Here is a 20623-nt window from a genome sequence, read left to right as displayed (position 1 = left end):
AAAAGAATAAAAGAAGTGCCCTAACTACATGAGTGGTATCAGTAAGGAATCCGTGTTTCTAGAACTGGGTGCAGTGATGCACACCTGTAATCCCAGCAACTCGGGAGACTGAGGCAGGAGGATTGCAAATTAAAGACCAGCCTCATCAATTTAGCAAGATCGTAAACAACTTAGTGAGACCCTAAGTCTCAAGATTTAAAAATAAAAAGGGGCTAGGGATGTGGCTCAGTGGTAAAGCACCCCAGATTAAATTCCTAGTACCCTCCAAAAAGAAAAGGTAATCTGTGTTTCTTTATCAGAAGTCTAAAATTTTAATCTAAGTTGATTAAAAAGCTTTAAACAATTATGTAAGGAAACAATTTAATTGTTTTAGAAACGAATATATAAATGTGGATCCTAGATGCCGTCTTTCCTGATTTGCTGGTAAACTCTTTATTTTTTTTCCTTTAAAACTAGGTAGGTTCCTGTTCCTATTTGTTTCAGTTGCTGTCACTTATCTTGCTAGTGACGTGTATTTGAAGCCTGCAAGTCTTCCATAGGTTTTTTCCTTACATCCATTCCTTCATCTCTATTCCCCTAATGTAACCACTCTGATTCGGGGCACCTGCACTACTGAGAAGTGGGGAGAAATCCTTGGGGGCCTGTTGTATTTCAGGCAGTCTGCTAGGGATTCTGGTAAGAAACACAATTTCCTGATCCTTGGGAGTTTGCATTTTAATGAGGAAAACAATATGTCACCAGTGGAATGAGATGGAATAGGATTCAGAAGAGACAGTGGGCCAATTTGGGATACACAGAAGGAGGTCAGGGAAGCTTTTCAGCAGGGAAAGAATTTGGAGAACTAAAAGTCTGCTGCTATTTCATGGCATTATGGTTTTTTAAAATTATTAATTAATATATTTTCTGCATTATAGTTACATAATACTTTCTTCCTGTCACTTCACTTCCCATTAAGTATTGATATTTTGTTATATTCAGACAAAAGCATTTCCAGTCTTTTGCAATAAATATCACAAAATAATAGATATGCATAACAATTCTTTACAGTAAAAAAGCTTAACAGACTTTTGTCTTAAAAATAGTCGAAATTCAACTTTGTGATTTATACATAAAATACATGAAAAGCACTGAAAAACACAAAAACATTAGACTCACCCAGCTGTTATATGGATGCGCCCTGCATCCAGCCATCTCCTTGATCTTAAATGTTAACTCTTGTACTTTAATCCCTTTTGTATCCCTAATGGATGTGTTAGCTGTCTTAATAGTAGCCTTCAAAATGTGTGAAGAAGAAAAACCTTTCAGCTCCCTAGACAAAATAAATCTGATTTCTTCACAGTGCCACAGCCCTGTTCTAATTCTCCAAAATTCTTATGCCATGGCATCCATAACAGTCCACAGATGTGCTGATTGTAAAGCCCTTAGAGCAGAACTTCTCACCTGTCACCTGAGTTTTGTTGTAACGGATTCTGATTCAGTAGGTTGGAGTAGGGGCTGAGATTTTGCATTTTTAAGAAGCTTGTAGGTGGGCTGGGGATGTGGCTCAAGCGGTAGCGTGCTTGCCTGGCATGCGTGCGGCCCGGGTTCGATCCTCAGCACCACATACAAACAAAGATGTTGTGTCCGCCAAAAACTGAAAAATAAATATTAAAAAATTTTCTCTCTCTCTCTCTCTCTCTCTCTCTCTCTCTCTCTCTCTCTGCCTCTCTCTTAAAAAAAAAAAAAGCTTGTAGGTGATGCTGATGCTGCTCAGAAATCAAACATATGTTGACAGGGTTTTAGGAGATGTAAAGAGATAAGAAATTAAGATGAAGACAAGTAGGGCTGGGGTGTGGTAAGTGGTAGAAAACTTCCCTGTATGCACAAGGCCCTGGGTTCAAGCCCCAGCACTGGAAAAACAAACAAGTAAAGGTATGATTTCTTCTGTCTGTGTGGATGGACTTTAAAGCCTATATTTTGTTAACTATTTATTTATGTGCTGGGGATTGAAGGCAGGGGCACTCTACTGATGAGCCATACCCCCAGATCCCCGCCTTTTTTTGGTACTGAGGATTGGCCAGGGGCACTCTACCACTGAGCCATATCCCAAGCCCATTTTTGTATTTTATTTAGTGACAGGGTTTCACTGAGTTGCTTAGCACCTTGCTTTTGCTGAGGCTGGCTTTGAACTTGTGGTCCTCCTGTCTCAGCCTCCCAAACTGCTGGGATTAGGTGTGTGCCACTGCGCCCAGCCCCAACCCTTCTGATTTTAATTAATTTAATTTAATTTAATTTTTGTTTAATTTTTAATTTTGAAACAGGGGTCTCTCACTCAGTTGCCCAAGCTGGCTTTGAACTTACTGAGACTGACCTTGAACTTACCATCCTCCTGCCTCAGCCTTCCAGGTAGCTGGGATTACAGGCATGAGCCACTGTGCCCAGTAACACTCATTTATTCTTTCCAATCTAAATCAACAGCTAACAACCAGACTGGGTTGGCTCTTATCCCTGCACCCAGAGACAGTAATCTTGCCAGTGATTTGACTGGAAAGCTTCTGCTCTTCACCCCACCCCCAGGGTGTGAGTCTCCTCCAAGTCACGGAAAGATATGATAAGGTGTGTACTCACCTAGTTGAGAGATAAGAGTCCCTGAGGCCCGGGCCACTGAGTAATAGGAAATCCCATGCTGGATGGTGGAAGGCATTCGTTTTGGCCTTCTGCCTGCATCCAACCACCTGGGCTGCAGGGATGGTTTCTGACCAAATCTGTATCCTACGATGTGTAATCTGGAACTGGCAAAAGCTTTATCTTTAGTTTTTAAGATTCCCATTAGACATAACTTGAAGCCTTGGCAGTTGAGTGACCTGCCCGTGACCTGCTGAAAGAGCCAGCCAGAGTGGAATGCAAGTGTCTTTATTCTGCTGGAGTGCTTCCCCCTGTGGTTTTCTTTGGGTCTTTTACTGGCCCCACCTATAGTCTTCTGTTCTGCGGATATTCCTGTAGACTGACAGCAAAAAACGTCTTCTGAAGGCAATTTTTTTTTCTGAGTCTTGACAGCCAACACTGGAAAGAACTATTTCCATCATCTTCCTGGGGAACTTTCCGGTGGAATTCCCCCTACAGTTTGGATTGCAACTCTGACTGTTGATTCATGAGGTCTGTCTCAGTACAAACTGGGAAACCTTGATATCAGGCTGGCAAGGGGGACTTGGTAAATGGCCTACTGTGGTTTTCAGACTTTGGCCTGAATCAGCATCACCTGGAAGGTTTGTTAAAATGCAATTTGCTGGGTCCTGCACCTCTAGGGTTTCTGATTCAGCAGGTCTAGAGTGGAGTGGAGCCTGAGAATTTGTAGCATTTCCCTATTCCTGTCCATGTCTTGTGATGTGCATACAAACCAGCGAGAACCAGGAAGGTGGGCACTTGTTCACAGTAGCACATACATTGCTGATTATTTATCATTACTATTATTATTATTTACTCCCAGCCCGCATAGATTTGGTACTTGGTTTTGTTGTTGTTAAACACTGAGACCCAAGGAGGCAGTTACGCTTCTGGTGAACCCGTGCTCCCAGTGCCCTTTGTGGTAAGCCAGCCGACCCCTGTGGGGCTTGTTGGTTTATAATGGGAGGAAAGGCCTGATCTTCTAGGGGAAAGTGAATGGAAGCACAGGATGGTGACAACTGGGAAACTTGCTTCTCATCCACCTCCCTGTCATCAAAGCGATATTAAATTGGTGTTGAATTAAATTTTAAACCCAACATGAATATGAATGCATTTGACAGCCAAGTCAGGGAAAGGGAAGGGGAATGGGCCCAATCTGACCATTTCCATCCCTCAGAACCAACCCGTTAGATATGTGCTTTGCTCACATCACAAGGATTAGGTGGTTGATTTTGGTTTAGTTTTGCCAGCACTTGTTACTAAAGGTGACTGAATCATACTTTCTATTGAAGCAGTTCTGGAACATCCCAGGAGGAACAGGATGATTTCGACCTTGGTCTTGGTGACCTACCCTCTGATGAGGAGGAGGAAGTCATTGACAGTTCTGATGAAGATGATGTCAGCTCTGAATCCAGCAAAGGAGAGCCTGACCCACTGGAGGATAAACAGGTGTGTTTTGGTGATTAATTGTTTCTACTTATGTGCTTTCTGGCTGTCACCGTGCTTGGAATAATGTTTGTCAGCACGATAGACACAAAAACCCTAGTGAGCTTCTTAAATCTTTTACAACATTTGTCAAGTTTAAACTTAATTCCTGTTCTAATGTAGCACCTAAAATGTCATCATGTTTCCAAATAAAGACTTAGTGATTTTTGAGAAATTGTTTTTACCAATGTCTTTTACCTTTTTTTTTTTTTTTGGATAATAAAAACCCCTGTTTGGATTACTCCTGATACTGCTACCAGTTCTTAGATTTCTTGAAGGAAAGGAATTATATGCATTTCAAACTCAAACACATCTTTTTAGGGATAGACTAAAGATCGCTGTTCCGGTACAATCATCATTTGCTTTGAAATCATCCAGTATGTGTGTATGTTTGGGAGGAACATGGCATATATGAAGATTGTCTGTGTGTTGGTCATTGTTTAAAATGTGTCATGGGGAAATTAATTATAATGCCGCAGTTTGACATGAATATTTATTTTACATTTTTGAATAAAGACATTTTGAAAGGGAGAAAATTAGTACAGTAGCAATATCCCCATGATATACTGCAAGGTTACAGAAAGATGAAATCTGAAAGAATCCTCACAGTAAGTCAAGCCATGCAGAAAGTCCGCGTCACCTAACTCCTGTGCCATAATTAATCGATCTGCTATGCTTCCTGTTGAACATTTTTTTCTGTGTTTAAATTCACTTCCACCTTTAATGAATGGCACAAGTGCAGTTATCTGAATCTGAGTCCCAGAGTTTACCAGCTACAAACTGGGTAACTGCAGGCTGATTTTTCAACCTCTTTAGCTTAAAGATGCCACTTTGTAGATGAAAAATAGGTTAGTACTTATAGAATTATAAGGATTAATCAAGTTGATATATGAAAAACTGTAGAACCCTGTCCAGTACGCAGTAAGAACTTATCAATCAATGATTTATTGCTAATGAGACTTCATTTCTATGCTCTCAAGTATTGATCATGGTGTTGGGAGTCACCACTAGAAATTATTTAGGTGAATGGATTTTGTAAAACTCCTAAGACAGATGCATGACTGATCCAAGGATTCACTGCATCCCACAGCAGTCTGTGGGTTTTGTTTTGACTGTCAAGTAATGATTCCTGTGCCTTGACAGTATTGGTCATGCATTAATTTGAAAACTCATTTTTCATGTTGGCATGTTGGTGCCTCTTGGACGGGATTCTACACACCTGTGTAGAATACCCACCAAGTTCCCAGTGCCACCGGTATTAACCAGAAATAAGCTGTGCTTACCATCCGTGCTTTTGTAGTACACATTCAAGAAGAATTTCAGGGTTATAACCAATGCAGGGAACAAAACAGAGGACATGCCAGAAACTGAGGAGGCTGCTTTGGAAAAAGCATCTGAGAAACTGATATTTGTTTGAAATTTAAATGACTGGTAAAAGCCAGAACCTGTGACATATTTGAAGAAGAGCATTCAAACGGTCTTCTCTAAGGGTCATAATTAAATCAACTTTTACTCTCCTTAATAAGCAACCTCATGTTCTTTCACTTCCTAACAAATACCTATTGTTTTGTTCTTTTTTTTTTTTTTTTAAAGAAGTTCTTTTTATTTTTTATTTTTAATATTTATTTATTTATTTTTTAGTTCTCGGCGGACACAACATCTTTGTTGGTATGTGGTGCTGAGGATCGAACCCGGGCCGCACGCATGCCAGGCGAGCGCGCTACCGCTTGAGCCACATCCCCAGCCCCTGTTTTGTTCTTTTCATTTCTCTTGCTTGAGCCTTTTTCCAGTTTCTCCACATACTTGAAGTAGTGACCAAAATTGTTTTCCATGTCTACAGGGGACGGTGCTGATACATGGTGTGAAGGAGGAGTAATTGCTAACCTTGTTGTATCTGCCTCTTCACAGCCGCCTGTCCTAACACTGTCTGGTTGACTCAGTCATTCTGTGGTCATGGAGACTCCCAGAGTTTCTTCCTTTGTATTAGTGCCTGCCTTTCATTTCCCTTCCTGTATTTATTTTATTGTTTTATGTCCTTAGTTGTGCCGCAGTGCAATATCCCTGTTAAAAGTGGTCTGTCTCTTAGTTAATCATGTAACATTTTCACCTGATGCCAGGGATAATAGTTTTCCTCCTTTAGAAGTTTATATTAAAATATAATTATTGGTTTATATTAAAACAAATGAACAAGATCTTAAACATCACAAATCAAGCTTTATGTAACCTTACCAATAAATACATATCGTTTGCCTTCTCTTTAATGTAAATATGAAATTTGTTTATATATAAGGTACTATTGTGTTTTAATAGAAATTTTGAAAGTTACTATCCTAAGACCTATGTTTCAGCCTCAGTTCTGCCACTTACTAGCTGAATGACTTTGGTTAAATAGTTTTTTAAAATCAGTTTGTTTATACCAGTCTCTCTATCCACGTGAATTTCAGGTGACTGAACAAAAAAAGTTATGTCACACAAAAAAGTAAAAAAAAAATCAGGATGTTAGCTGGGGGTGTGGTGGTGCATGCCAATAATCCCAGCTGCTCAGGAGGCTGAAGCAGGTGGCTTGCAAGTTCAAAGCCAGCCTCAGCAATTTAGCAAGATCTCGAGCAACTGGGGAGACCCTGTCTCAAAATATAAAATAAAAAGGGCTGGGGATGTGACTCAGTGGTTAAGCACCGCTGGGTTCAATCCTTAGTACACCCCCCCACCACCAAAAAAAAAAAAAAACCTGGATGTCGACAAATAGTAATGGAGTTACCGGTTTTCTATCTGCATATTGGATGTCAGTATGACCTCACTTTGCCTTATCTGCAATGACCCTATTTCCAAATGCATTGGGACCTCTTAAGGAGATAGAGTTCAAACTATTTCAGGTGGCATATATCCTGGACGTATAACCAGTGTGTCTGTCAGTGCTAATCACTGATGTATATCTAGATGCCAGTAATATTTTCCTCATGAACTTGCCCAAATTTGTAAGAGGAAAAAGAAAGGGTAGGAACTGTTGTGCCCTTATTTGTCTTTTGTGAAGAAAAAGCAAGTAGGAATTCAAAAAGTTACTCTCCTTAATGGTAAAAATGGTACCACACAAGAAATGGAAATTAGGGGCTGGGGTTGTAGCTCAGCGGGAGAGTGCTCACCTAGGATGTGCGAAGGATCTGGGTCCAAACCTCAGCACCACATAAAAATAAATAAATAAAATAAAGCTATTAAAAAAAAAAAGAAATGGAAATTAGCATTCTCCCACTCCTGTGTGTCGTTGCTTGTCCCTGTGCTGTGGCTGCACATCATAACACTCTATTATAAACATCTGACCCATGTCCTGTTTGTTTCCCATGAAGAAAAAGAGTTTTAGATAGGTTAAGTAATTTGCCTTAGAATGCCCTGAATTGGGGTTTTTGACCCAAATCTATCTCTATTAACAAATTGGTACATCATTCTCAGAAAGCTCAATGGGACATGTTTGGGTTGGTAAATTAGTCAGCTTCTCATCACTGTGACAAAATGTCTGAGAAAAACAATTTAAAGAAGGAAATATTGGGGCTGGGGATGTGGCTCAAGCGGTAGCACGCTCGCCTGGCATGCGTGCGGCCCGGGTTCGATCCTCAGCACCACATACCAACAAAGATGTTGTGTCCACTGAGAACTAAAAAATAAATATTAAAAATTCAAAAAAAAAAGAAGGAAATATTTATTTTAGCTTAGGGGTTCCGAGGTTTTAGTCCAGGGTTGGTAGCTCCATTGCTTTGGGCCCGAGGTGGGGCTGAGAGCATCATTGTGGAAGAGCATGGTGGAGGAGAGCTGCTCAGCTCATGGCAGCTGGGAACCAGAGAGGGAGCACAGAAGTGTTCAGGGTCAAAACATACCCTTCTAGGGTGTTCCCCCCATGACCACTTTCTCCAAGAAGACCCCACTTCCACAGTTTTTAGCACCTCCTAATAATGCCATCAAATTATGAATCCCTCATTGCAGTAATCCCTCCATGATGTCAGAGCCCTCATGATCCAATCACTTCCCCCAAAATCCCCACCATTGAACATTGCTGCATTGGGGACCAAGTCTTTAATACATGAGCCTTTGGGGGACTCTTATATCCAAATTATAACAGGTGCGGTAATGAGCCATGCTGTTCTCTGTTGTCTCTTTTTCCAAATTTTCTTAGTTTTATATTTTTCATTGTTTCCTTTCAGCACTTGATAATTGTTTGTTTAAAAATTGAGGTGGCCAGGCATGGTGATGCACACAACTCAGGAGGCTGAGGCGGGAGGATCACAAATTCAAGGCCAGCCTCATTAACTTAGTGAGGCCTTCTCTCAAAACATAAAAGGGGCTGGGGATGTGGCTCAGTGATAAAGTGCTCACGGTTCAATCTCCAGTACTGAAGGGGGAAAAAATGAGGGATTTATTCTGCTTCTTCATGGTTAGAATATTCACCCTTTTTGTTCTGCTTGTTTTCTTGTCCTTTTCCAAATCATCTGTGTAAAATAGCTTGTCGTGTATTCCCTCCAGAATAGAAGGGTGAGAACTGAAGAGAGCATTGTCCTTTAGATATTGGTCATGATTCACCTCATCTTTGGGGTAACTTAAGGAACAAGAGATGCTGTCAGGTAGGTCTGGAGGTTAACATTGTTTCATTTTATTAAATCTCTTGAGTAGGATAGAAAGAGGCCTTTTAATAATTCTGTCAAAGAGTAGTGGATACATTTTATGAAGCACCATAGTGAACAAATATGAAAAGAGAAGAACATAGTTAAGAACTTAACAAGTTGGGCCATTACTGAGATCAGAGCATACAACTAGATTTCAGATTAAAGGTTCTGCTCTGGAATGTGTTTGATTTGCTTTATGACCTTGACAAAGTAATTTCATTTGTTTGTGTCTCATGTTGCAACTTCCACAGCAGTGTATTTCTGGAAGATGCTGTTATTTAACAGGCAGTCTGCTTTGAAATATGATACCATTTAAGTGAGAATTTTGATTAACCGAAAATTTGAGATGCCAAACTTGGCCTTTCTTGAGGTTTACTGTGAGGTGTGTTTTCATCATTGTTCGAGTTGGTCAGAATCAGTCCCTTATTTGTACAAGTTGGAGGTACTCTAGAAACTTCACATTTTCTTTTGACTTTTTATTATCTCAGACTTTTTGTGTTCTTTGAAAAGGATTGTAATCCATTGATTCATTTTCTAATAATCATCTTTCTTTATTTAGCTTGTTACTTTTCCTAGTTTAAGAGGCAAAATAGATAATTGAATAAATAGACTTCCATTATTCTGAAATTGGAAAAGGCCTAATCATCTAGTGCAGCATGCTACTCCTTTAAGTGACAGAAGTTTTTAGTTTATTTACATTTGCATTTTTATGTTAGGCAGTATATAGTAAAAACAATGTCCTGGTCTTCCGATTCCGAGAAGGTGGCAGCCACCCTTGTTCACATTTACTTAAGCCTGAATTTTAACCATGCAGAAGCTCAGGTGCCGAGCTATCTGCAGGTACCAGGGTGAGTAAAGTCATAGACTAGAGGGAATTGGGACATTTCAGGAAATAAACACAATCCACCGAGTAAAGCCCTGTACATATTCTGTGAACAAGAGAGTGATCTTTTCCTTTGGGGGGTGGCAGGAAGAGAATATCAAGGCAGCCCTCATAAAGAGAAGACCTTTGGGTGTTATCTTAAAGGATGCACTGGAACATAACAGGCAGAAATGGTTGGCCGGATGTCAAAACCAAAAGAAAGGTACATGTGAAGGAGACAGGTAAGGGAGCACACTGCAGTCACAAGGTGGTTGATTCCAGTTTGGCTGGAGTTGAGTACACAATGTGGAGGGGTGGGAGAGAGCAGCCAGGGATGGCTGATGCTTTGTGAGGTGCCTCACTTACATGGCAAAGGAAAGTTTGGTCTTGGTTATCCATATGTGACAGGGGGCTGCGATGAGTTCAAAAACTAGCATTATTGTATTTGCATTTTAGGATATTTTCCTTGTGGTGATGTAGAGCATAGATGGCAGAGCATTTAGTCTGTAGCCGAGTAAACCAGACAGGCTACTGTGATAGCACAAGCAAGATAAGGAGGCAGGGTTGAAGGACAGTGCTGTTGTTTGAATCCCCAAAGGCCCATGTGGTAAAGACTTGGTTGCCTGGCTGTGGCACTGTTGGGAGGTGGTAGGACCTTTCAAAGGTGAGGTCTGGTGGAAGGAAGGTAGGTCATTGGGTGCATGCCCTTTAAGGGACTTTGGGAACCCTGGCCCCTTCCTGTCTTTCTCTCTGTGTTTCCTGGCTGCCAGGAGCTGAGCAGCTCCTCTGCTACATGCTTCTGTCATGTTGCCATGGACCCAAAGCAACACTAAGTGACCATGGATCCAAACTGCAGAGACCATGAACATTTCCTCCCTTCAAGTTTTTTATCTCAGGTATTTTGCCACATGATGGAAATCTAACAATGGGAAAAAAAATAAAGAAATATTCAGAAGGATGAATTGACAGGCCTTGTCAATTCTGGTGTGAATGATAAAAGATGGCTCTGAGGCAAGAAAGAAGAGTTCAGGCCAGGTGTGGCGGTACCTGTAACCCCAGTGACTCAGGAGGCTGAGGCAGGAGGATCAAAAGTTCAAAGCCAGCCTCCGCAATTTAGCAATACCCTATCTCTACGTAAAGAAGGCCAGGGATGCTAGGGGTGTAGCTCAGTGGTAAAGTGCCCCTGGGTTCCCCAGTATCCCCCCCAAAAAAAAAGAAAAGAAAAGAAAGAAGAGTTCATGTTTCTGGTTTTAATCTATGGGTATGTACAGTAGCTAGAATAGGAAAGTCTAAACTTTTCTATCTAAAGATTCCATATTTGAGTCTGCTGAAATAAACTGATAATGGACAGATCAGCAACAAGAAAAACATGCAAATTTGTTAGTGATCCCATAGGAGCCACACAAAATATGATATGCAGAGGGCCAGATAGTTGAAACTTCAACATCCTCCTCATAGGGGAAAATGAAATTGGGGGAGGGCAGGATATTACTGTGAACAAAGGTAGTCTTATAATGCAGACACAGTCTCTCAGGTAGAAGTTCTCAGAAGAATAGAGGGAAGTGTAAATATATATGAAGACCTTTTACTATACTCTGTGGGTTAGTTTTTTCCAATTAATGAGATTTTAAGGAGGAAATTCAAGACAATTGTATTTCTTTTTTTTTTTAAATATTTATTATTTAGTTGTAGGTGGACACAATATCTTTATTTTATTTTTATGTGGTGCTGGGGATGGAACCCAGTGCCTCAAGCATGGTAGGCCAGCGCTCTACCTCTGAGCCACAACCCCCCACCCCCCCACCCCCACCCCCAACCAGGCAATTGTATTTCTTTTGGAAGAACTTTCTTTAGTTAGTTAAGCAAATTTCAGTGAGAACCCCTCCCTGTGCTTGAGGGTGGATAGAAATAAGAAAAGGTTAGAGAGACCTTGAGTCTAAGGCTGCTTCATAGGCCTCCAGTTTCCTATAATTCAAAGTGGTCAGCATGTCACAGCATCATGCTTTGGGGTATTGTTTTATGAGCCTTAACACTAGGAAGCAAGTTTGATGGATTGTTTAAAAAAATGATTGAAGTTCATTAGATGCTTTACCGTTTGTGAAGCTGGTCCTGATTTCATACCCACCTGGTTATGATCTTTCTTTCCTTCAAGATGTCAGGTTCATAGTTGGCCTTATATATCATTAATGTACATATTTACTCTCTTATTTGCTTCTTGAAGGCTCTGTCTTTAATTCCCTCTTCTCACACACACTGTTTTTTTTAATATTTATTTTTTAGTTTTGGATGGACGCAATATCTTTGTTTTATGTGGTGCTGAGGATTGAATCCAGTGCCTCATGCATGCTAGGTGAGCGCTCTACCTCTGAGCCACAACCCCAACCCCCACTAATACACACTTTTATGTTCCATCTCTGACCAAGACAGGTGCCTGGGAATCTGAAATTTAAGCGTAGCTGGTTATCCTAATGATTGGTCATGTCAGGCTTAGCCATGTAACAGTGAATCAGCTGGTGGGGAGCTGTTTTAATCACCTTGCTATCAAATGTTAGCAAATCAATTACTAACTTCAGATTTTACATTGACAGCATAAAATAGTACTGACTCCTCTTTCTTGGAAATGACCTCAGAATAACAAGGAAGATAAGAAGTACAAACTCTGTCCTCAATGATATCAGGTGACAGCAGAAAGTGTGAATCAAAGAGTATAAGCAAGGGCTACTGTGCCCCTCTGCAATGTGTAAAGGTTCTACTATTTCCACAACCTTGCCAACACCTTTTATTTATTTATTTTTTTAAATATAGCCATTCTGTGGGTGTGAAGCTGTATCTCATTGGTTTTAACTTACATTTCCCTATTAAGTAATTATGTCAGGCAACTTTTCATATATTTGTTGGCCATTTTTATGTCTTTGCTGAAATCCTGTTCACACCCCTCTCCCCCTCCCTTCCCCTCCCCTCCCCTCCCCTCCTCTTCTCTCTCTCTCTCTCTCTCTCTCTCTCTCTCTCTCTCTCTCTCTCTCTCTCGGTACTGGGGATTGAACCTAGGGGTACTTTACCACTGAGCCACATCCTCATCCTTTTTATTTTTTATTATGAGACAGGGTCTCACTAAGTTGCTTAGGGCTTCAGTAAGTTGCTGAGGCTGCCTTTGAACTTGTGATCTTCCAACTCAGCCTCCCAGTTCACTGAGATTACAGATGTGCACCATTACACCCAGCTCCCCTTAATGTACTTCTAATTCTAAAAGTTATACTGTATTTTATAAGCATTAAACTTTCTAGCTACAGATGATACTGATAAACCCATTATAATATAAAAGCAATGATTTGCTAAATATTTTTCCAAAATAATAGTGATCCAAGTGTGTGTATGGTATGTATGTGTATGCAATTGTGGTTATTAAAGCATGATTGATACGTGATCTGTAAGATCAGATTGCACTTATGACTTCCCCAGGGATGTTAGCTATATAGTTTCTTTCTCTCTCTCTCTGTTTGTAGGTGTATGGTCTGTGTGGTGTGTATGGTGCTAGGGATTGAATCCAAGGGTCTTGCACATGCTAGCCAAGTGTTCCACCACTAAGCTGCATCCCCAGCTCTTTTAAGAGGGTGTTCTTGCTAAGTTGCTCAGGCTGGCCATGAATTTGTTATCCTCCTGCCTTAGCCTCTAAAGTAGCTGGGATTATAGGCCTGTGCCACTATACCTGCTCTCTCCCTCTTTTTTTTTTTTTTTTAAGCATAGTTTAAAAGGTGAATGAATGGAGTTGAGTCTTAATGCAACCTATTAGTCTCAATCATTCAACACCTTATCTTAGAAGAGAGGAATGATAACAGGGTTAGAGGTCAACCTTCATTTAACTATCCCTTTAACGATAAATGTGAGAGCTAAGGTCAAGCCAGGAGCAAGGCAGATATCCTAGGCTAGTACTAGGTTGTTCTATACTTTGACTAGTAATTGACTGTCCTTTAAAGATTATTTTCACAATTAACCGTATTTACATTCTGACAGAAAGGTCAGGGTTTCTTGTTATTGCATGTAAACTCTTCTGTGATAAAGTATGAAAACCTAGAAGGAACAAATACAGTAATTGCAAGATTAGTGGTCACTTCTGGAGAAAGAGAAGAGAACTTTAATGTTATAATTAACAATTTGTTTCATTAAAAAAATTTTATGCAGCTGGGTGTGGTGGTGCATGCCTGTATCCCAGAGGCTTGGGAGGCTAAGACAGGAGAATTGAGAATTCAAAGCCAGCCTCAGCAACTTCAAGGTACTAAGCAACTCAGTGAGACCCTGTCTCTAAATAAAGTACAAAATAGGGCTTGGGGTGTAGTTCAGTGCTCAAGTACCCGCGTTCAATTCCTGGTACAAAAACAAAAATTATGCAAATACTGCAGAATATTTGGATTTGTTGAATCTTGCTAGGGGAGTGGGAATGTGGGTTTATGTTCAGCAGTGAATGTTTGTGAGGCTATGACAAGGTCACTCATAGATATTGAAGGGAAATTCAGTGTGTAATACAGTAATTCTTTGGTTAGATATTGGGAAATTTGGGATCTCTTCCCAATGCTTTTGCATGTGTTTGTGTACAGTTTGCAGTGCGGGAGATCAAACCCAGGGTCTCAAAATTCTCGTCCACTGAGCTAATCCCCATGTCCGCCCTAGTTCTTCTAATAATGAACTTTGGACCTTGGCTGATTCCTGTTTTAAGTGGGTCTTCTTGGTCTTCTGCTATTGGTTGGGTTTTCTTTCATTCAGCAATCATAATTTTCACCTCTAGCTATCTAAAATGTCATAATTGCTTATTCCTTATTTAGTCTTTTTTGCCCTTCACTGAGGAACTGCATGTTCAGATCTTTCATAGAAACAAAAATGAAGGAGCTGGAGTTTTGGCTCAGTGGTAGAACGCTTGCCTGGCATGTGTGAGGCACTGGGTTCAATTCTTAGCACTATTTATAAATAAATGAACAAAATAAAGGAATCTCTTTATAAAAAAAAAGAAACAGAAACATTTTCTCTAATTCCCTGGAGCCAAAGCCAGCTCTATCAATGTTTAAACTAAAAACAACAAAATACTAAGATCTATTTTTGAGGCATCTGTATTATTATTTATTTCAAACCTGCACATTTTTTTGTCCCTCTAGGGCATTTAGTTTACATACAAAGAAGTAAAAAAAAAAATTTCATTTCAGCTATTCTGCCTTTGATTCTTTGGGATTGGCTTATTTCATTTAGCTTGATATTCTCCAGTTCCATCCATATGCCAGCAAATGCCATAATTCCATTCTTCTTAATGGTTGAATAATATTCCATCACGTGTATGTACCACATTTTTTAAATTCATTCATCTGTTGAAGGTTGAGCCCTGGAATTTGAGATCAGCCTGGACAACATGGTACACCTCATCTTAGAAAGAACAAAGCAGAATTTTATTTTGGATCTTTAGAGTAAAATGGCCTTGACTCTAACAGCATATATCCAAAAGGGATTTTAAGGAAATTAAGAGATCCTGTGGCTACATTGTAATTAGTGTTTGGTATGAGGAACCCTGTTCAGATCGTACTCCTGTTTCTCTGTTAGAAGGACTTAGGGTGAAGCGTTTTATGCATTCCCATTGGATATTTCATTAATAATTATGTGGCTATTTATGTGTACCTGAAGGACTCATATAATAGCTATCAGGGTCCTTTCCATTGCAGAATGTAACTTTTCCATTTTGAAACCTTGATGGCTTTGCTGCACCAAGGCCCTGGGGCTCCCCAGTATAGTCCATTAATCCTATTACCCACGGCTCTCAGCTACTTCTGTGTCAGGGAGTATCTCTCATCTAATGCTCCATGTTGGCCTTTGAGATGTTCTAAATCAGTGTGAACCATATGTTAGTAGGAAACTTGTAAGATCAGAACTGAAATTCATTCCTGACTGCTAATAGCTGACCTCCTTTATCCTTTCATGAGTTCATGATCTTTTCTGAGATCATACGAGATCAGGTGTATTTAGGGTGGTATGGCCTAGACTTATGCTCTCTTAATGAACTCTTATCCACAGGATGAAGATGCTGGGATCAAAAGTAAAGTTCATCATATTGCCAAGGAGATCATGAGCTCAGAGAAAGTGTAGGTATCTAGTTTACTATTCAGAGGACTGTTGTTTTCTTCATTGGCTCATTTAAAACATTTTTTCATTGCTGTTTTTTGTTTTGTTTTGTTTTGTTTTGCAGATTTGTGGATGTGTTAAAACTTCTGCATATTGTAAGTATCTGCTAGTTTTTTCAACTCTAAGACTTTCCCCTTTTGCACCTTTCCTACCCCAAAAAGTTTTCAACATAACTAACTTAAATGAATTCAATGCATACGTTTTCTAATACCTGGTTATGACTTTAAATTCACACACACATATGTAAAAGTAGGCATTTTCTAAAACGTATGTATCTTGTGTATTTGTAGATAAATGCAGATGATTTCTAAAAAATAAAGCCTTTATTTTCGTATCTCCAAAGTCTTCAATCTTTCTATCTTCATAATAAAGAAGCTTCTTTTGTTTCATCCTTCTTTCTTTCGTTCCTTCCTACTTTCTTTCCTATTTTCCTTTTGTGGTGCTGGAGATCAAACCCAGGGCCTCATACATGATAAGCACTCTACTGTAGCACTGAGCTGCATCCCCAGCCTTCATAATAAAATTGAGTTTTCAAAGTGATAATATATCTCCTTGGACATTTGCAGAAGTCACCTGCTGTTAGTAGAATTTTGCATTAGCAGCGTAGAAAGAATGTTCTCTTTTTTGTTCAAAACTGTTTTTCTCTTAGCTGAATAGCTTGTAAGAACAGACACTTGGAATAACATTTTTACAGCTAACTTTTTAAAGTTCTATTTTCAATTTTTTACTTGTCAACACTTAACAGACCTGTTGGGAAACAATTATATGCTTCTGACCACATATTCCTTTTTCTCATGCATTCCTTTGTACTTGCAAGTTTTTACAAGTTTCACTATGCATTTGCAGTTAAAGTGCTTTTAGTGTTACTTTATTCCAATTATGTTTCAGTAAAATATTAAGACTTAACAATAAGAAAGGGCTAAAGTAGAAGAAACAATGAAACAGAATTTGAAGTGGAGTTTTACTTAATGTGATGTAATTATTATCATCATAAATTAAACTTAATAGCTGAGAAAAGAAGTTTCACAAAATATATACCCATTATGTCCCTGCAGTGAGTGTAATTGTTTTCATTTTTCTTTAATTCCCATGGTATTGGGAATTAAAACCTAGGTCTTGCAAATGCTAGGCAAGTACTCTACTTCTGAACTGCATTCTCAGTCCTTTTTATTTTTAATTTTGAGATAGGGTCTTGCTAAGTTGCATAGGCTGGCCTTGAACTTGCTGTATTACTGCCTCAGCCTCATGAGAAGCTAGGATTACAGGCATATGCCAACATACCTGGCTTCATTTTTCCTCTTAACAAATACAGATGAACATGAAAAAGGGGTTGCATGATTGCTATTATCTAAATGATTCCCCTTCACTGTTTGCTTGGTCCATTGGAAACATACAGGCCTAATTCCTGAATGAAGAATCTCTGGCTTTGGGAACATTTTCTAAAAATTTCCTTCACACTGCTAATTGGTTTCAAGAAATAATTCCACATGAATAGTTTCTCCAATTAGCTGTTGACTATATTGGTAAGGTTGGTTTTTTTTTTTTTTTTTTTGGTAATTTATTTTAAAAATAAGTAAACACAATATTCTATTGCCCAAACATATTGTTTGAGTTTCAAGTTAAATGTACATTTGCTGCTGTGCCCCAAATACTCCCACTGAAACTTAGACATCTGATGTAATGAAATAAAATAATATGATGTGGTTTTTTGTTTGGTTGGTTGGTTGGTTTGCTTGTTTGGGTTTTTGTTGTGTTGTTGTTTGTTATGTTATTTGCTTTTTGGTACTGGGGATTGAATCCAGGAGTGCTGTACCATTGCATTACATTCCCAGTCCTTTTTATTTATTTTTTTTTTTTTTTGGAGGGTGGTACCAGGGATTGAACTCAGGAGTACTCAACCACTGAGCCACATACCCAGCCCAGTTTTGTATTGTTTTAAAAATATTTTTTAGTTGTTGATGGACCTTTATTTTGTTTATTTGTATGTGGTGCTGAGAATCGAACCCAGTGCCTCACGCAAGTGAGTTACCACTGAGCCACAACCCCAGTCCCCCCAGTTTTGTATTTTATTAGAGACAGGGTCTCACTGAGTTGTTTAGTGCCTTGCTGTTACTGAGGCTGGCTTTGAACTCACTATCTTCCTGTCTCAGCTTCCCGAGCCACTGAGATTACTCTTTTTATTTTTTTATTTTGAGACTCACTAAATTGCTGAGGCTGGCCTCCAACTTGTGATCCTCCTGCCTCAGCTTCCCAAATTGCTGGAAAATCCATAGGTATGCATCACCATATCCAAGTAAATAATATGAATAAAAGATAATTTGAAAGGGAACAATCATAGACTTGGGGGTCTTGTAGACAACAATGGTCTGGTTAAGTTATACTTAAGTAGTACTAGTAATAAGCCATCTTTGTGCCGCTAATTTTTTTAAGTGGAGAGAATCATCCCAATGGAAATTTAAGAAACTTTCAATAAAATCCATGGAGTAGACAGGTGCAGTGGTGCATGCCTATAATTGCAGGTGCTCAAAAGGCTGAGGCAGGTGAATCTCAAGTTCAAGGCAACTTAGCGATACCTTGTCTGAAAATAAAATAGTAAGGACTGGACATGTAGCTTAGTGGTACACAGCAATTGCTTATCATGTGCAAGGCCATGGGTTCAGCCCCTTGTATCACAAAACAAAACAAAACAAATTTAAAAATAAAATCTTAGAGCTGGAGGCAAGGTCACCTGAACATTCTGATTCCTAATACTAAATAGTCTGTATCTTTTATTTGTTTTTAATTGCATTATAAAATGAATAGAAGGCTTCCTCATTTCCCATGTTTGTCTCATCTTAAAATCTTCATCCTGTTCTACTAAATGCACCCTGTTTTGAGTCTTGGGAACCATTTAATTATCATTTACTGTTGAGTTGTAATGACGTAGCCATCTAACCTCACTCCTGAGCAGCTTTGTTCTTGATAGGACGGCCCTTCACTGATGAAGTTTCATAGTCAAGAGCGCCTTTGTCTTGCTGCAGAGGCTCCTTTCCCATGTTGGTTTGGTATTTCCCTCTTTCTATGTGCCTCTTGTTTCAGAGCTTCCAAGGCCTTGTGGATCTTAAATGAGGTTCATGTGATCATTGAAACTGTCAAATCTTTTAATTCAATAAATGACCTCTATTGAAGGCCCTTATATTGTATAACTATGTTACACAAATTATCTGTTTTAATCCTCATATCAAATGGGTGTTATTTCCAGTTTTTAAGTGAGGAGCATAAGCTAGCTGTCAAAAGAAAGCCTCTACTAAATGTGAAAGCCAGGCTTTGAAGTCTGATCTGTCTGACTTCTTGCCTTTTGTGATTGTGTAGAAATTGATTAAAAATTGTTTCTTGAAATTTCGACCATGCTATATAGGATGTGGTGTCTCCTGAGGCATTTTAGCTTGCTTTTAGATTTCTTTCAGTTGCCTAGGAAATGAGAGAAATGCTAGTCTTTCATCTTCTAAAGATGGTAATGAAGCTAGACCTTTGTTACTTGGGATACAGTATGATCTTTACTTACTAATCTTATTTAAAGGGGATTGGAAACTTGAGATGAAGGGTTGGTTTCAGTCATGTTTTATACAGTTTTGCCTTGATGATTCTGAATGATATTAGCAGGTCTGTGCATAAGGAACAGAAGAATAATTTCATTGTGAAAATATTTTTCATTTTAAAAACAAAGTCAAAAATTGTCAAGATGGGGACTGCCCCTTTGTAGTTTTACTTTGTGTTTTCTCACTCATTACTGCATATTTATCATGACTCTTAGACCTCAGTAGCTGCTTTGCTCTTATGTAACATGAAGTGGTTCTTTATGATTTTTACTTACAGAGCTTCCTGTTCGTATGTCCATGTGGTCTTTGTAATCCACTGCATCATGATAGTGGTTAAGTAATGCCTGGAGGTCAGGAATCCTACCGGGGACAGCTGGTGATTAAGTCTCTCTTCTGTGGCTCTGGAGATATAAAGGCTGACCCCATGAACAAAGCCATCTGTTTTGTGCTTCATTGCCTCGGATATTCATACTTGATTTTATTTGCATTGATTTTTCCCTGGGTCTTCCCCAAGTGATGAGAGCTGTCAAGGCTAGTAGGTTAATACCTTAAAGGAATTAAAGATCCATTTAAAGTTATTCTGGTTCTTATTTATATGTTTTTGGAAAATTATTAAGGATATTAAGATATGTTTAGGTCCATTTTTATCTCTATAAATTCCACTTGAACAAGCAATTTGGTTAGTGGAACCAAAAACTAAGAGTGGTTAAATTTTGCAGAGACTATGGTGGATTTTATATTAGAAAGACTGAAGCAGAGTGAGTTAGTTGATACCAGTAATCTCTATAGCTTGCCTAACATTTTCACACTTTTTCCCCCCTAGACCTTTATTTTCATTACCCACTTTTCCTATAGTGGAAAAGTCAACTCTGAATCTAATTTTCAAACTGCTCATTCTGCCGTCTTGCATCCTCATGGATGTCTCCGAGGTGTTGGTGAATTTAGATTCTTCTAGTCCAAAATAGCTTTGCCTCTGGCTCTTAAGTGTCATCACACTTTCCCAAATTATCCTGGCTGTTAACATTTAGAAAAATAACCAGACATATGTTGTAATCATCCTTTTTATAAAAAAATAGGATGTTACCTCCTTCCAGTGGCACCAGTTTTGGCAATGGCTGAGGTTCATGACGAGCTGAGAAATTAAGGAGTCTGTGTGTAGTTCCTGTGTGATGAGTTACATCTGGCAGTGGGGCAGAGTGCACTACTTTCAGAGGATGGTGGCCCAAGAAGTGAGGGAGTGAGATTGGGGT

General features: G+C 39.2%; 1 protein-coding gene across 2 annotated transcripts in view; it reads left to right on the top strand.

Annotated features, from left to right (window-relative positions):
* The window catches only part of FGD6 (FYVE, RhoGEF and PH domain containing 6), a 111610-nt gene that overhangs the window by 37947 nt on the left and 53040 nt on the right, over nucleotides 1–20623 (top strand). The window contains exons 3-5 of one of the 2 annotated variants that reach the window (XM_081309293.1): nucleotides 3939–4092; nucleotides 15688–15755; nucleotides 15860–15890. In XM_081309293.1, the coding sequence (XP_081165419.1) occupies nucleotides 3939–4092; nucleotides 15688–15755; nucleotides 15860–15890 (253 nt within the window). Of the gene's footprint in view, nucleotides 1–3935; nucleotides 4093–15687; nucleotides 15756–15859; nucleotides 15891–20623 lie in introns of both variants that reach the window. The other variant, XM_081309292.1, reaches the window with a different exon arrangement.

Source organism: Spermophilus citellus (genome assembly GCF_964194105.1).
Source record: "Spermophilus citellus genome assembly, chromosome: 10".
In the NCBI taxonomy this organism is placed as follows: Eukaryota; Metazoa; Chordata; class Mammalia; order Rodentia; family Sciuridae; genus Spermophilus; species Spermophilus citellus.
This window is presented reverse-complemented; position numbering and strand designations above follow the sequence as displayed.